Raw genomic sequence first — 17,680 nt, 5'->3', positions numbered from 1 at the left:
AACGCAGTCTAGCTGCAGCGACGGAGAGTGGGGGATGCGCGCCTTGTCCCCCAGTCGTAATTGGGTGGCAATTTTTTCCTTGCAGCTCGCCATTCTTAACAGCGCCTCCATGGCCCGAAAAATCTCGACTGTCTAGCGCTGACAACCGCTAGGCAGGAAGAGAACGGCAGGTGGTCAGGGGGGGATTGATGTCTTGGCTCGCAGCGACCACTTGTGTATTGATGTCACCGCCCCAAAACATCCAACAAGGACAGGCAACTGCAAAATGAACCCCACAACACGGCTCTGCGCCGAGATGACGTGCATTAGCTCTCACTTTAGACTCGCTAGGCTTCAAAAAAAAAAAAACAACAGAAGTGCAGAAACAAAAAATGCTGCATTTCGCTATGCCAATTTCCGAAGCAAATTCCTGCTGACGAATTCAGCAATCATGGATGGAATCCTGATAAGTGAGAGGGGATCTTCTTCGCTTAATAAAATTAGCACTAGTAACCCTAAAATTTAGGCGGGACCCTCAAACGCAGAATTCAAATTAGCCTGCTCAAACCATCCGCATTGCTATGCAACTTTCCCTTCTTATATCTAACGGAGAAGTTGTACTCTTGGAGAGTGAGGCTCCATCGGAGCAAGCGGCCATTTTTGTGTGACATTTGATTGAGCCACGTCAGAGGACAGTGGTCGGTCTCGAAGATGAACTTCGCTCCGTACAAGTAACACGACAACTTCTGTGCGGCCCAAACTAAACAAGCACATTCCTTCTCTGAAGCGCTGTAGGCTTCCACTCTTACATTTAGTTTACGGCTGGCATAGAGGATAGGATGCTCCTCGTTATCGTCGCCGACCTGACTAAGTACCACGCCCATACCTCTGTCGCTTGCGTCGCATTGAACTATGAATTCCTTTGTGTAGTCTGGCGCGCGAAGCACAGGGCGAGAAACCAATAGCGTTTTCAAACTTTGGAAAGCGTTCTCTTTGTCCTTATCCCAGTGTACGCTACTCGGTGCTCCCTTTCGGAGGGCGTCTGTTAATGGACTTGCCATTTGCGAGTAATTCGGAATGTACCGTTGATAGTACCCCACAAGTCCCAAAAATGAACGAAGGTCCGTTTTCGTGCGCGGCTGAGAAAATCCTCCAATCGTAGCTATTTTCAGCTCCGCCGGCCGTCTCATGCCCTGACCGACAACATGGCCCAGATGAGTAACCTGCGAACAGCCAAACCTACACTTTTCCGCTTTCATCGTCAAGCCGGCTTCCCTCAACCGTGAGAACACCTGTTTGAGGTGCGATACGTGTTGTTCCCAGCTGTCCGAAAAAATTGCCACATCATCAAGATAGGGCAAGGCGAACTCCTGCAAGTCTTTTAGGACAATATCCATTAACTTAGAGAAGCTAAACGGCGCGTTCTTCAGCCCGAAGCTGAGTCCGAGAGGGTGAAAAGTGCCTACAGGCGAGATGAATGCTGCATAGCGGCTGGCACTTTCTGAAAGGGGAACTTGCCAGTACCCCCGCACGAGATCTATAGTTGAAATGTATTTAGCAGCGCTAACTCTTTCAATTCGTTCCTCAATGTTGGGTATCGGGTACAGCTGATCCCTAGTGATGGCATTTAACTTCCTGTAGTCAACACACGGACGAGGGTCCTTGTTAGGGGTTTCTACCAGTATTAGCGGTGACATGTAGTCACTCTCAGCGGGCTCAATAACTCCCAACTCTAGCATGCGCTGTATCTCTGCCTCCATAATCTCTCTCTGTCTTGGAGACACCCTGTAAGGCTTTGATCTTACTGGTTCGGTTGATGTCAGCTCAATTTCATGCGTTATCAGTTCGGTTCTACCCGGCCGATCGCTGAATCTGTCGAGATATTCCCCTAACACCTCTTTTAGCTCATCTAGCTGCTCGGGTCTTAGAGCGTGCGAGCTTACCGAGTGCTCGACTACTTCTTCTAGACCGATTTCAGAGTTGGAGGTCACCCTATACTCCTTAAACTTGGTACTAATGCCATCCGGCTCTTTGATGGTATAGTTAACGACTCCGCTCCGCTCTACATACGGCTTCATCAAATTACAGTGGTATATCTTCACTTCCTTCCTGCGACCGGGCATTCTCAAAGCATAGTTAGTGTCTGAAAGTTTGTGCAACACTTTAACGGGCCCGTCCCAGTGAACTTCAAGCTTGTTCTTTCTTGAAGGTTTGAGGATCATTACCTGGTCTCCGGCGTTAAACGTACGAAGCCTCGCATTCTTGTCGTAATAGAATTTGGCGTTCTTTTGAGCTACTCTCATGTTCTTTCCGACTAGTTCTTGGGTTGCGCTTAGCCGTTCCAGTAAATTTAGCACGTATTCAATCACTGTTGGACTCTCACCTCTTTCCTCCCACATCTCTCTTAACATTCTCAGTAGAGAACGGAGTGTCCTCCCATACACTAGCTCTGCTGGTGAGAACCCTGTCGCTTCATGTGGAACCGTTCGCAAAGCAAACAAAGTTGCCGGCAGACAGTTCTCCCAGTCCTCCTTATGCTCGTAACAGAGCGCACGCAAAACTCGCTTAAGCACCGAATGTCACCTCTCTACACTGTTTCACTGAGGGTGATAGACAGAACTGTGTATTAACTTTACCCCGCACTTTTGCAAGAATGTGGAAGTCAGTGCGCTCGTGAATACTGACCCTTGATCTGCCTGAATTTCGGCTGGAAACCCAACTCGTGCAAACACTGTTAAAAGCGCGTCTACTACTTCGGTGGAACTGAGCTCTTTCAAAGGGATTGCGTCTGGAAACTTGGTAGCCGGACACAGCATGGTAAACAAGTACCTGTAGCCCGATTTTGTTTTTGGAAGGGGCCCTACCGTGTCTATTACAAGTCGTCTGAAAGGCTCTGTTATTAAGGGCACTACCTTCAGTGGAGCTTTCCATGTCTCTCCTGGTTTACCAGAACGCTGGCAGGCGTCGCATGATCTTACAAAGTTTCTACGTCTTTGAAACAGCCAGGCCAGTAGAATTCCATAAGCAATCTTTCCTTTGATTTGTTTATGCCTAGGTGGCCGGACCACCCATTTCCATGACAGAGACTCAAAAGGTCCTCCCTATACTTAGTAGGTACGACTAACTGATATAAAATCCTACCCTTTCGATCTCTGTAGTGCCGATACAACAAACCTCCTCTCTCATGTATCGTCACATTGCGCCTAGCAATGCCTTCTTTAGCTGTGTCATGTAATTTAGCTAAGCTCTCATCATTCTTTTGCTCAGCTGCCAGTGACTCTTTATCCACACGTAAGAGCTGATCAAAGTTCTTTGCCGGTGATAATATCGACCCTGTCTCGCTTGTGAGTGCGTCAGCTTGCTCTTCCTGCAGGCTAGAACTTTGACACTCAAGTGCTACGCTCTCATTGAGCTGGTCAGCTGGCAGGCTCTCCTCAACTGTTCTTTTGTCCCTCGGGCCTAGCTCGGATTCGGGTATTGAATTATCCCCTTTTCTGCTTCCGCTGGAGGAGCGTGTGCATTTTCCACCGAAAGCGCCGCGATCTTACGAGCTTGGCCTCGGGTCAATGCTTGTACTATGCCCTCTCCCAGTTTGAGCCCTTTGTCACACAGTAACTGATTCGAACGATTCGAAAAGGTGTAAGGATACTGCAGTGACAGAAATTTGGAAACTGCAGCCTCAGTCTCTAGCTGCCCGAATGGTCCATTGATTTTGACTTTGGCCATGGGCAGACACACGCTGTGTTCTTCTACAACCTGTTTTATCCATGCTACTTCTCCGGTGAAGTCATCTACCGTCACGTAAGACGGATGGACAATGTCCATCGTGGCGGCACTGTCTCTTAGCACTCGGCATGGTTTTCCATTAACTTGCAGGTCGTGAAGATATGGACTTAAAAGTTCCATATCCTCATCCTTTTCCTCCACGTAGGAGAAAACTACGCTAGACTTCTCGCAGTTTACAGCTATATGTCCCAGTTTGTGGCATTTGTAACAGCGCATTGGTCTAAAAGATTCGAATTTTCTTTTCTGTTCTTTTTGTGCGGTTTCTCCTTTAAGTTTCTCCTCGCTCTTTTCTGCGGGCTTTCCCGCCATGTCTACAGGCTCCGATCGTCTAGTCTGCGCACCCTTTTTGAACGGAAATGGTTTCCGCGGTCCATTTCGACCGTCCCAGTTTCCCTCCTCGGCGTTCAACTTTCTACGGGTTGCGTACTCTTCGGCTAATTCAGCCGCCCTTTCCACAGTGTTTACATTACCTCTGTCTTGCACCCACAGTTTCACAGCTTGGGGGATGGTTTTGTAAAACTGTTCTAGACACATGCATTCAATGATCATGTCTCTGCTGTCGTACGCTTCCGCGCTTTTAAGCCACTCGACTAGGTTGGCCTTTAAGCTATATACAAACTCCGGATATCCATCGCTATCTTTCTTGCCTGTGCTCCTAAACCTTTACCGAAAAGCTTCGGCTGAAAGGCGGCATTTCTTCAGGAGACTCGCCTTAACTTTTGCGTAATCATATGCATCCTGTGCACTCAATCTGGCGATTACTTCCGTCGCCTCACACGGCAACATAGACAGCAATCGCTGTGGCCATGTATTCGGGCCGAAGTTCATCTTCTCGCAAGTCCTTTCAAAATTGCTTAGGAACAAGCCTATGTCGGTCCCGACCTCAAATGGCTTTAATAGCCTGTCCATGCGGTACGATTCTGCCTCACTTGATCGTCCCAGAGCGCCTTCACTTCCTTGAGACAACTCCAAACGTTTGCTTTCAAGTTCAAGTTGCATTTATGTTAACTCGCGATCTTTATCGCGTTCCTCTCTCTCCCTGTTCCGTTCTTCTCTTTCCCGTTCTTCTCTTTCTCTTTCCCGTTCTGCTCTATCTCTTTCCCGTTTCTCTCTCTTTTTGAGAAGTTCCAATCCCATTTCAATATCTTCATCACTGGCCTGTTCGAAAATGATATGCAATAATTCTGATCTTAGCATTTCCTCGCGTACATCTAGGCCCAGTTCCTCACCAACAATCAACAACTCGTCTCTCAGCAGTGTCCTTAACCCCATGACTGCTGCTTTACTGCCTTGATTCTGCTCTCTAAATCTAGCTAGGAAAACACAACCTAGCTAACACACAACAATCTAGCTTCCCTACAGTTCTAAACAGAACAACCACAAAATGAAGCCTAGAGAGTCAAAGCAAGAATCAAGCACTCACCGCAGATACAGCACCATGTCGCAAAGTCCATCCCACCCCTGTCAGCCAGTTGTCAGGATTGGGGGCTCAATCCCATCGCTCGAGATCCGTTGCCAAGATTGGAGTCCGGCATGAATTCGAAGGTAGCTGGCCCATGCCGTCGTCCAACTTAAACACGCTGAGGACGTTGATGAAGGGAAGAACTGCTTCTCATCGAGAACGAGGAAAATGGGTTTATTTACAGAAATTAAATCAGTCTAACATGACTGCTTAAGAAAAAAGTGTCAGTCCAACATGACTGCTCAAGAGAAAGTGTGTCAGTACAACCTGACTGCACGAGAGAAGTGTCGAGCCTCCGCCCAACAGCCGTTTTTAAACGCTCGGTCCTTCGGCGATACAAGGCAGCGAATGTTCGTTTCGTCATCGCAAAACTAGCCGCCTCCCGCGACAAGGTGACGCACACACACACGCAAACACACAGGTGCGAAGGACTGGAGCCGACGACAGAGGGGAGTCGTTCCGGGAAGCTCGGAGACATTCTGGGTAGCTCGTTGTCCCGCCGCGGCTTGCTCATGCGTAGCAAAATCAGGTTCGCGCTGGGGACCTCGAGCACAATAGTTCGTCCGTCGAACCCGTTTCGTCACAACGGATATGGGGCTCGTGGATGGAGGTGGTTTTCAGCACAAAGCCCGCTTCTTCGAACGCAGTCTAGCTGCAGTGACGGAGAGTGGGGGATGCGCGCCTTGTCCACCAGTCGTAATTGGGTGGCAATTTTTTCCTTGCAGCTCGCCATTCTTAACAGAGGCGACTGGAGGATTGGTGGAAGAAAAGTAGGGAAACGACAAAAGACGGAGACGTACAAAAGCACAGTTCGCAATAGGGGATCAGAAAATTTGGGCGTGGTAGCTCATAGTGTTTTTTTTTCATTGTTTAACCTAGGTAGGATATTAAGCAGTATAGTAGCAAGAGCTTGGTGGCGCAACCCACCGCCCCGTTCCAAACGGGACACTCATAATATCCATCCATCCTTCAATGTTAAAAAAAATTCATTTTGTTCTTATTCCTCCATGTTATAGTTCACTCTTTCTTGCATTACATAGCAATGGAAGCAGGTATTAAGTAGCAGTATAAAGAATCTAAACGTCAACACTTAAAGTATTAAAATAAAGATAGGAACGTTACCACTAGCTGAGATTCGAACCGCGGTCTTTTGCGTGGAAGGCAGACATTCTACCTCTGCCATAGAGTTACTATACTGACTCTAAAGGACAAGCTACCCATAGGGCCCATGCATTGAAATCGGGAACCGCAAGAGCGCCGCCATGTTGCTACGCGCCGAGGTTACCAGCTCCTGAGACGCTTGCTAGACTTGGTGACAGTAGTCAGTTTTAATCAGGCAACCGTAGCAGCGAAGCAGCATGGCGCCACGCTAGTAGTGTCGTGATGTGTGCGTGCAGCCGTGTGTTTGGGCTTTATAAGTCGGTTCTTTATTCTATGTTGCGGGACGGTGTGGGTGTGATCCATGTTGGCCGTACATGTGGCAGTTATACAACCGAGGGATGATCCTGTTGAAGTTTGCGGCGGTATGCGGTTTTCAGCGGTCACGCTTGTTGCAGGAGTGTCACTCGACGAGGTTACGAGCTCGAAGCTGTGGTCAGATTCCTCGTTGGCGTTCCGTAATTCTCTTCGCTGGGCGCGGTATGTTACAAAAGCCGCTTTCGCGATCTATCGTCGCGACGATAGATCGGGGTTTTTTATTATTATAAGTACTGATCCAGCTGTGGGGCACATGTAACCGACAAACGGAAGTCTCAGGAGAGCACCTGAGGCGCAGGAACTCCAGGGCACCCGAGGGACAGTGGGGGGATCAAAGCTCGAAGCAGTACGGTACGTAGGTTGGGGCCGCCGAGGCAGGTGTGTTCCAGGGAGTGTTCGCACGGACAGCTCACCTGGCACGCGCAGCAGTGCCTCGCAAGGTCGAGATACTTTAAAGGCACCTGCGCCCATTATCTTACTTTTGCCTCGGTGCAGTGAGCACGATTAACGAGAGTAATATGGAGGGCATCCGGTGCAGTCGCGAATGCGTCATGGCAAATGTAGCTCGCGTCGCCTGCGTGTGTAGTAATATCAGAGTTGGTTGTATGAACTTTATGCATAATACGCTTTGTTACGGTACCTTAACGGAATGGGTCTAGAGGACGGTGTTGGTACATTTTTTCGGGCCGCCCTAATCCTATACCCCCTCCCCCCCCTTTTTTTTTATGCATAAATACAATTCCTTGCCATGACGGATCATAGCCTCCTTTATTTTTGAAAAATAGAGGAGGCTATGGACGGATTGACCAGTTAAAGTTGTCAACTTGTCAGTAACTGTCATAGGAATCACTGTAATAAACATAATTCCACGATCGGATTGTTTACTTTCATTTTTTGTTGTAACACTGAGGACTACATAGAACTTTATTTTGCATATGTCAGAGAAGTATGTGGATGTCACGAGCTTAAGCCAATGTGCAATACACAGACAACAACAGCTGCTACAACATGAACTGCATTGAGGGCCACACAACACATATGTAATTAAAGGTGCAAAACATAGGGGGAAGCTTCAAAATACACTCTGTAGCACTGCAAAGTATAACATACATTGTATGTGTACAATAAATGCTCAAAAAACAATGCATCAATGTCCCATTTGCCTTCAAGTTTATTATCAAGTTCAAGTTTACTGAAGTTTATTATGAGCATATGTACAACAGGAATCTACTGACACACCCGCAGTCAAGGTGGTTGTTCGAGGTGTGCTGGCTGCCTCAGTGTAAGAAAAAGAAAGTGGGTGAATGTCGACACCAGTGCCACTGCTTCTTGCCTCGGACCTGCACGTGCCTCCGCAGCATCTTTGTGCACAAATGTGCTGGCCTAGTGAGGCATAGGAGTCGTCCGAGAGAAAGAGTATTGTTTACATGGAGAAGTGGCTGTCCACATTGCCTGTCGCTTTCCCTCAAATGTTTCCTTGGCGACTAGGGTGACACCCGCAGTCAAGGTGGCTGTTCGGGGTGTGCTGGCTACCTAAACAAAAGAAAAAGAAAGAAATTAGATGAATGTCGATACCAGTGCTATTGCTTCTTGCCTCTTACCTGCATTGCCTCCACGGCCTCTTGGCTTGCGGAGTCTGTATGAGGGAGCTGCTGTGGCTAGGCGTAGGCATTGTCTAAGCAAAAAGAAAAGGCCATCAAATGTGGAATTACGGAATTAAATGCAGTTGTTATGCCTGCTTCTTGCACTCTTCTTGCCTAAAGTTTTCAAACATAGTGTCCAGTACACACCAGCACTTTGACTGCTTCTGATTTTGTACCCCCAGGTGTTGCTGCGAGATCCTTAGTATGGCTACGTGCAGCATTGTAACACCTGGTGGAGGCATTTGAAGTGGTAGCCAAAAATATAAAGAATCATCCTTGTCTGCATGAATGCTTTTAATTTCTAAATGCAGTGGCAACTATCAATATTAGTGCAAGGCCCCCCCACATCTATGCGGCAAGTGCCATAGCTCGAAACTGAATTTTTTCCTTTAGTGTTTCACAAGGCGTCTGATATGTCCACATTAGATGTGATGTTTTTATTTATCCCAGTGTGGAGAGAGCATCATTAATTTTTTTTTTTTGCGTGTCTTGCTTTTTGGTTTATTTCTGAATTTATCAAGCAGCAGTCTCATGATGCTAAAGTGACTTATGTAATGGCAATCAGCTTTTGTTTTGCAGAAAAACAACGGATTTCCTGACCCATTGTTTGACATCCCCTCACTCGCATAATTTTGCAGAGTATTCTACCTATATTGACTTGCTTGACCTCCCCTAAAGAGTCTTGTATTTTCAAATACGCCTCTTTCCTTAAAATCATTCGACACTTCTCATAATTTCTGTACCTTGGGCTTCTGATACTCTGCATTCACCATTTTTGCTTGTTTCTGACTAGAAATGTCTTCTTTAATTTCGAACTTAAATTTTACCTTTGGAACACGCGGAAGGGCTTGCCATTGCATATCTGCATAAAAGGGAAACATGTTTCATGCGAAATCCAATTGAAGATTGATGAATGCAGCTTGCAGTGTGATATGACTGAATGATCCATAAAAGTAACTCATCTCACTTGGTAAATTAAAGCACTTATTAGTGTGATGTACAAGATACGTTACACTAACGTGGTGGGTTCTCTTGCTTATACAGCAAAAGAATCGGTGCGCGAGAAAAAAATTATTTTTGCATACCCCTTGTACACACTGACTTAAGGAAAATGAGCTGGAGCTGTCCACATAATCTACTTATTTTACCTGCGAGTATGGTCAACAAAAATGTGTCCCAGCTGCTTAGTGGTACGTATTTGAGATTATGTCAGTATTGCATATGTGCCTGTTGTCTAAAATAACTGAATTTTGAAAATGCTCGCAGGGATCTGATTTGCATATCTGCAGTTTATGGATACATGTAAAAGACTCAGCATCAAGTGCAAGTGAACGGACCTACAGGCCCGAAGTCGATCATGCAAATATATTCGCTGCACAAATTTGTGACCAAAAAAGATATTCCACATGAAATGGCATGCAAGGAAGTGTTGAAAATATTGCACAGTTAATAAAACGCCTACGCTATTAATATGTGGGTTGATACTCTCGTTATGCAAAACGGAGGTGAGGCGTGCAGAGAGGACACAAGAATAGAGTATTTACAAGCAAACATGCAACACGAGCGCCGCCCACTTCTCTACTCTTGTGTCCTGTCTGCACGCCTCACCTCTGTTTTGCATAATGAATCCTTACCAACTAGCTCAGCTTTCTGTCGTTCTAAGTCTCGATGCACTCGATTTCGTCCGCATTAGGCACTCGCCTCTTGATTACTTCGTGGCACAGAAATACTCGGCATCAGGCTGTTTTTCTGCTGTGGCCTTTGTAGAAGCGTGATTGTTCAAATTGCAACAATTAAACAGATTCTTTGAGTTGCTTGTGGCTTCGCCAGTACACTTCGCCAGTACAATTTCGGTGCGCTGGTCCGCCTGTCCAGCAATTTCCTACTGAAGGGAAACCTGCAAATAAAAACGCCGCTCCGTATGTAGAAAAATGCTCTACTGTGACGCTTCTCAAACGATTGTGATGCCCCAGAAGAGCTGCCTACTTGCGTGATATTCTCAACAAGGCGATACATTCGTTTACTTACATGTGAAGGTATATGCCTGGGTACTTCGGGGCTTCGGTGGCACAGAAGGCACGAGTGTGCCATAGCGTCCGATGTCGACGCGCGATCGCATGTCAAACCTAAACTGTACGAAACTACTACGCATCCAAAAACCAGATTCGAAACCGAAATTCGCGTCATCCTTTATTAAATGAATGCGTAGTTCGTAATTTACATAAGTCACGGACTTAGTGATCGCTTTCTGTAAACTTAATATTAACCCACCACCTTCATAAAACCTCAGGTATGCGTTTTTAGGTGACAAAGCATACGGTGACCTGTACTTGTTTTCAGCTCTTTCAATAGTAATTGCGCTGGCCACATTGACCAGTAGCAACAGGGCGGCGCCCTAGAGGTTCCCACTTTTCCGGCCCAGCTTTTCCTCTAGAGTTGTTCTACTAACTCTACGTAATGACCAAAGCTTTTGCTGGATGTATCACCCTCGCGCACAAAAAGAACTAATGCCCTATGATTCCTCCCATTCAAAGACAGTAAAGCGCGCCATTGCTCAGATGTGCCTGGAAGCGTCGCTGAAGGAATCTTGTTGCCATAAGGCAGGGGAAAGCTTTCACACCCAGATTCGGAAGTTGGAAAAAGCAGGCTTTCCAACCTCGATCTTAACCGGAGTAGCTGAAAGTCTTGCTGCGAAAATTGAAAAGAAAGTAGAAAAAAGGGCGACCAAGATGACGTCACCAAAAGCAAAAGTAGACCGGTTGCCGTACACCCATAAGGTAGCGCACAATTTGAAGCATGTAGCGACAAAATATAAGGTTCCTGTGGTTTTTTCCGCCCCAAAGAAACTGGCTGGCTTGTGCGTTAAAACTGATCCCAACAAGGTAAACAAAACTGAATGTAAAAAGAGACATGCAGCTCCGCTTGTCAAATGTGCCGTGGGAGTCGTATATCAGATACCTCTCCCATGCGGAAAGAAGTACATCGGACAAACCGGCCGTTGTATTAACGGCCGATTAGCGGAACATAATCGGGATATACATAATGGCACTGGTTCACATCTGCCGCATCATTGTAAGGCCTGCGGAGAAGAAAGGAAGATTAAGTGTGTGGCAAGGCTGAAAGAAGCAAAGGTTTTAAACAGAAGTAAGGACCAGACAGCCCGTGAAGTGTTGGAGGCCTTCTATATTGAAAGAAACTGTAGCGATTGTGTTAGCACCCCATCTATCTCCATTTATAAGAATGAAACTGCTTTTTTAGATACACCGGCGTGAGATACGTGTGTGCCTCACCTATCTTTATCCGCTTTTTTGTAAAAACCCTCGCGCGCATGTGTGGTTCTTGCTACCCATCTTGATTTGTCCTTATATTCATTCGCATACGCGGTGAATAAACAGTTGGAAGTTGCGCCTGTCCTGTCTCACTTGCTGTGTATTGTGTTTTTCGGCGCTACAACCCTCTTCTGAAAGCATGTACTTCCCATCATTCCCATGTAGATTGCAACGCTCATGAGAGCCCCCGTAGACACTAGCGCCACATTTCCCTCTAGAGTATTTATATGATATTTATCACCCGCCGCGTTGCTCGCTTTCCCATTGCAGTGGCGGTTCCCTTAGTTCAGCATAAATTCCGTGAGGCGGCGCTCGTTGCCTTCAACTTCGGAGGGAGTGGACGATTTAAGGGCGACAGCACAGCAAGTCCAGATCGTGGTATGCACAGTGCCGGAGGTGCAAGGAAGGAACGGAGCAATTGCCAAGGACGTTGTGGCTGTAAATTGTGAAATAAGAAAGCTAAGCCAGGAGAAAGGATTTGAAGTGGCAGACATAAACAGAGAAGTGCATAGAGCAGGCTTTGGCGGAGGCTTTACACGAGATGGCATCCACTTTAATGGAAGGCTAGGAGCCGAGATCGGCTGGCGCCTGGCAGGTCGGGCAGTAGCTTTTTTAGGGGGTCCGCTGCGCCTCAGGGCATAGGGGTAGGTAGAAACAGTGTAGAAAGTGCAATAGAGGCTGACGCCAATAAAATGGCCACTAGGAGGTCCAGGAAGAAAACTACAAATAAATTTAACACCAGGATCAGGTACATAAACATGCAAGGCGGTAGAAAGAGAGCGAGGTGGTTAGAAATAGAACAGCAGTTAAAGGACGAAGAAGTAGGTGTATACGCGCTATGCGAAACACACCTCAGGGATCTAGAAGACCCACCGCTTATTGAAGGCTACGTCTGGGAAGGGAGCAATAGGACAACAACGGAGAGGAAGGGAGGAGGAGTAGGTATTCTCATACACCAAGGAACAAATTGGCAAAGAATAAAGTTAACTTGCAAAGAACATGTCTGGGTATCAGGTACAATTGCCGGTAAAAAGGCATGGCTAGGAGTAGTTTATTTAGGACAGGGAACAAATACAGGCAAGAGAACAAAGATCTAGTGAAGTGTCTCGATGACGATATAAAGGAGTTTGGAGAAGGTGCCGATATTTGTCTGCTGGGTGACATGAATGGCCACATCGAGGATCTGGATGGATACACAGATTGTAATGGGAAGATGATGCTAGACTTCTGTGAACGACACAACCTAGTTATAGTAAATAGAGAAACTAAGTGTGAGGGACAAATCACGTGGGAGTCCCGTAACAGACAAACGACCATTGACTACTGCTTAATGTCGCAGGGATTGTATAGCAAGCTAGCAATAATGGAAATAGACGAAGAGGGGAAGTACAGCCTCGGAAGTGATCATAAGCGTATTAGTCTACAGTTGGGAGCCCTACTCAAAAGAGAAATACAGGGAAGCCAAAAAGAGTACGCATAAATGACGCGCAAATAGCGCAAATAGCGGCTGGCATAGAGGAAGCAATAATGAAACATCCCATGGAAAGATGGGATTATAATCAGTTAGAACTACTCATTAGTACAAAAATAAAAGAGGTAAAAGGAGTAAACCGCTGGAGAGGAAAGGGGAAGCCACGAAGTTGGTGGAATAAGGAAATTAGAGAGGCCATCGAACAACGACGGTGGGCATCTCGGGAACACAGAGAAGCAAAGAGGGCGCAGTTATCTGAAGAGGAAATAGGCCAAAAATGGGAATATTATCGACAAAAGAAACAACAAGTGCAGGTCCTCGTCCAGGCTAAAATAAAGCAGTCCTCTGATCGCTGGCTGGCTGAAGCTCGCGATGCAACTAAAGGGGGGTCAAGAAAATTCTGGAACCATATAAGCTGGCTGGGTAAAGCTAATCACAGAAAAGAGGAACAGATTCACGATGCCGAAGGAAATTGTTTAGAGGGAGATGACGCTGTGAACTACATTGGTTCAGTTATAGCAGAGTCATTTAGGAAAGACGATAGGGTAATCGCCCCAAGTGAGGGAGCAACACAGAATAGCATAATAGAAAACAGCTTAGATTGACCAATCTTAACTGGAAAAAGGCGGAGGCAAATGTTCCAAAATGCACGTCCGCGGGGATAGACGAAATTCCAATCAAGTTAATTAATGAACTTGGCCCAAGAAGCAAGGAAACGCTGATAAAAGCATTGGAGGCAGTCATAACAAATAAGCAAATTCCGCACAGCTGGAAACAGAGTAAAATGAATTTGATTTATAAAGGAAAAGGTGATAAGAAGAACATAAAATCTTTCCGACCAATTACGATAACATCAGTTATATATAGGCTGACGATGCAGGCGGTGAAATTAAAAATGCAGTCATGGGTAGAAAGTAATAGAATACTTGGAGAACTTCAGAACGGGTTCAGAAGTGGTAGGCGCTTAGGTGATAGCCTGTTCGTGCTTACCCAGTGCATAGAAATAGCTAAGGCGGAAAATAGACCTCTGTATTTAGCCTTCCTGGACATAAGTGGTGCATACGACAATGTGAACAGGGAACTCCTGTGGAACATATTAAAAGCTGAAGGTATCGGTAATGAGGTAATTGATTTTCTACAGGAATTATATCGAGAAAATAATGTTGAAATAACATGGGAAGGAATCAAGAGTACGACAACTGTCGAGGTTCACAAAGGATTAAGGCAAGGTTGTCCTCTATCACCGCTGCTGTTCATGCTTTATATGATAAGCATGGAAAGAAGGTTACAACGAAGCAATCTAGGGTATAATCTGTCGTACAGATTAGGCGAAAAGGTTGTTGAGCAACGACTACCGGGTTTAATGTATGCGGACGATATTGTACTGTTCGCAGATAGCCAGGAAGATTTGCAAACTCTGGTTAATTACTGTGGGGACAGTTTAGGTTTCAGTTTTAGTGCAGCTAAGTCCGGTGGGACGTTTTTCAACGATACAACTGATCAGGAGCTTACAATACAAGGCCACGAAATACCCCGAGTGGCCGAATACAAGTATCTCGGGGTTTGGATAAACAAAGGGCAGATGTACACGGAAAAGCACGAACAGTCTCTAATAGCAAAAGGGCGAAGAGATGCCGGGATAATAAAACATAAGGCATTGTGGGGTTACAACAGGTATGAGGTACTGAGAGGCATTTGGAAGGGAGTAATGGTGCCGGGGCTTACTTTCGGGAATGCGGTCCTGTGTTTAAGGGCAGAGGTTCAGTCGAGACTAGAGGTAAATCAGAGAGCTGTGGGAAGGTTAGCACTAGGTGCCCACGGGAAAACCACAAACGAAGCAGTACAGGGAGATGGGCTGGGCGTCATTCGAAGCACGGGAAGCTCAGAGTAAAATCCTATACGAAAAACGTCTGAGGAAATTGGATGATAACAGGTGGGCAGCTAAGGTGTTTAAATACCTATACAGAAAGAGCGTTGACTCACAATGGCGGAAAAGAACTAGAAAGCTAAGCAGTAAGTATGCCAGACACGAGGACGAAAAAGGACAGAGCATTAAACGACAGATTAAAAATGCGGATAGTAAAAATTGGATAAATTCAATGGGAAATAAGCATAGTGTAGAACTATATCGATACTGGAAACAGCAGATCAGGAAGGAAGCGTTTTATGATAACTCAAGAGGCAGTGCCCTACTCTTTGAAGCGAGATCAGGATGTCTTAGAACGCGGAGCTATAAAAAGAAATTTAACGAAGAAGAAGACACATGTACTGTGTGTGGTAAATATGTAGAAACAATGGAACACCTCATACTAAAATGTGATGGTATCAACCCCGATGTCGATGCGGCCACAGTCACCCTTCCTGAGGCCCTAGGGTTCAGAGATAATGATAGTCATGTAAATAAAGGTGCGGTGGAAATTAGCAAAAGGCGATCGGAGGATTGGTGGCTCAAAAGCAGAGAGGTGACATAAGGTTAAAAGGGTAGGAAGACGTATTTAAAGAAAATCGAGAAATTCAATAACACACAACACAGATAAAAATAAAAGGCAAAATAAAAATCTGAGCATGGTGGCAACTGCCATCGCCCCGGTTCAAAGGGGACGCTCCCACCTTCCATCCATCCATCCATCCTTCGTTGCCTTGACTTCTGGCGGATGTGGCAGCGGCGGCTGAATGCATCCGCCGGCGCGTTATATGCGCGGGCGTCTGTTAGCGAGCGTTATCGCAAGCCTCCGAGACGGTGACAGATGACATTGTAATCTCAGAGGCCGGAGCACGTGATCTAAGTTGCCGGCGTTCGCCATAAGAGGCGCTCGTTGCCTTTTCACGGAGGAAAAAAAGGGAGAGGGCCCGGAACCGTGATTACCGGACAATGCGGCAGGCATCTGTATTTTAGATCCTTACCCCCATTTTCTGAACACACACGGAGGAAGGAAACTAAGGAGAGGCCCTACCCCCTCCGCGCGCTAGGAGAAAAGTGTGGCGGAAATGACGTATAGGTTCTCATTTCTTTTGCTGCTTTTTTATTTTTTTTTGCTGCATGGCCACGCCTTTTGGGCCACAATGGCGGCGTTGTTCTGATTTTTTGAGCGCGCACACGTGTTGCTCTGGTAGGTTTCGTGCCGTGGCAAAGGCGCTGTGTGGGCGGGTTTGCGTTAGTTACCGTGTCTTGTTGCGTTGTGTTACCTGCACCGTGCTCTGCCGGATGTTGCGCGAGCGCGCGCGCTCCGCGTGCGAAACCACGCGCAGCGCGGCGTGGTTTCGCGAAAGATGTAAACAAGAGAGGAGGGTGACACAAAAGGCGGAGCATCGCCATGAGCAACGCCAACTTCCGGCTTCACTTTTGCTTCACAAAGAGTGACGTCAGGGCCTCTCCTTAGTTTCCTTCCTCCGTGTGAACACATAAGCAAAGTCTGCCCGACTCTTGGCCAATCCCCGCGAGTGGGTAAGCGCCAATCTCATCAAGGACATCATCATCATCATCTGTATTTATTTAGAAACCCTATGACTTCGGCCAAAGGCATTATTGTCATCGTCACCATCCAGTTTGGCGATGAATTTGAAGCATTCGAAGACGCTGCGGCGCGAGCGGCCTGTCTAGGTTTTACAATTATTGTCCTTAACGATGTCTCGTTATGGCTGGCCGGAGCCACAACATTTACACCCAGTTTAGGCCCGTGTCAGGCCGAGGCAGCGATCAAGGTAAGGCTCCATTATTGTCATATGTACCGTTTCCAATCACACGCATTTTCTTTCTCATTAGAACAACGAAGACCACCGCTGCTTGTAAGTCAATGCTTCTTCGAGAGGCTGTCTACTAACCGTCATACTTGATAGCTTGTTGTGCCTGAATGCAGGTTATAACATACTTTAAGTTTGATGGGCTAGGCCGTCTGCATAAAAGATTAACTCGCGTGAAATGAAGACAGTTGGGGGGGGGGGGGGGGGGTATGTGCCAACCATCCAACGGACATGTTAAATCTGTGTGAAGCAAAGCGGTTAATCAAATGCTGTTCAACTGATGGCAGTGCATATTGTGTTTACTTTCATGCTCCATGACGTAATATCTCATACAGTGTTTATGTTTATGCACCACATCGCACAGTTGTAAGCTACGTACATAGAAATGCAAACACCAAATCGGGCGGTTGCACAGTGTGAGACGTCTAGGCAGCAAAAGCGACGCATGATGTCTTTTAGAGGGAACAGGGTATGTATGTGTATGTGTACAAATAAGGTTTGTTTTCCTTTCCTTGAAATTTGGCGTCATCCTGAATTGCCCTTGCATATTTAGTCAGATTTTCTGCACAAGCCCAGATGTATTCATTTCACCAATTTGCTGTTGCACTGGTTTTTTGCCAGCTGGTGCAGATTTCATGCTTTATAGATCATGTTCCTAGCTTTTAAAAATTTGTGCCCTGACTTAGTGCTTGAATACTCAAGTGCGGTGCTGCACCAAAACCCCATCCTTGCACTTTGAGGCTTGTAACTTTGAAATATTTATGTCCTCAACTTGGGACTCTGAGGCTGATGG

At 46.4% G+C, this 17,680-nt stretch overlaps 1 protein-coding gene and 1 long non-coding RNA gene across 3 annotated transcripts in view; one reads left to right on the top strand and one right to left on the bottom strand.

The window, feature by feature from the left end:
• Nucleotides 1-7,856: 7,856 nt before the first annotated feature.
• Nucleotides 7,857-10,177, bottom strand: LOC129381390 (uncharacterized). The gene is made up of 2 exons (XR_008609578.2): nt 8,305-10,177; nt 7,857-8,236 (listed from the first exon to the last, which is right to left on the bottom strand). It is a non-coding gene; the product is annotated as an uncharacterized lncRNA (long non-coding RNA).
• A 6,466-nt stretch (nt 10,178-16,643) lies between these two features.
• The window catches only part of LOC126518025 (uncharacterized), a 75,460-nt gene continuing 74,423 nt past the window's right edge, over nt 16,644-17,680 (top strand). Inside the window, exons 1-2 of one of the 2 annotated variants that reach the window (XM_050167867.3) lie at nt 16,648-16,848; nt 16,910-16,932. In XM_050167867.3, coding sequence (XP_050023824.2) covers nt 16,782-16,848; nt 16,910-16,932 — 90 coding nt within the window. In that variant the 5' untranslated portion in view covers nt 16,648-16,781. Of the gene's footprint in view, nt 16,849-16,909; nt 16,933-17,680 lie in introns of both variants that reach the window. The other variant, XM_055064207.2, reaches the window with a different exon arrangement.

Source organism: Dermacentor andersoni, chromosome 11 (assembly GCF_023375885.2).
Source record: "Dermacentor andersoni chromosome 11, qqDerAnde1_hic_scaffold, whole genome shotgun sequence".
NCBI classification, from domain to species: domain Eukaryota; kingdom Metazoa; phylum Arthropoda; class Arachnida; order Ixodida; family Ixodidae; genus Dermacentor; species Dermacentor andersoni.
This window is presented reverse-complemented; position numbering and strand designations above follow the sequence as displayed.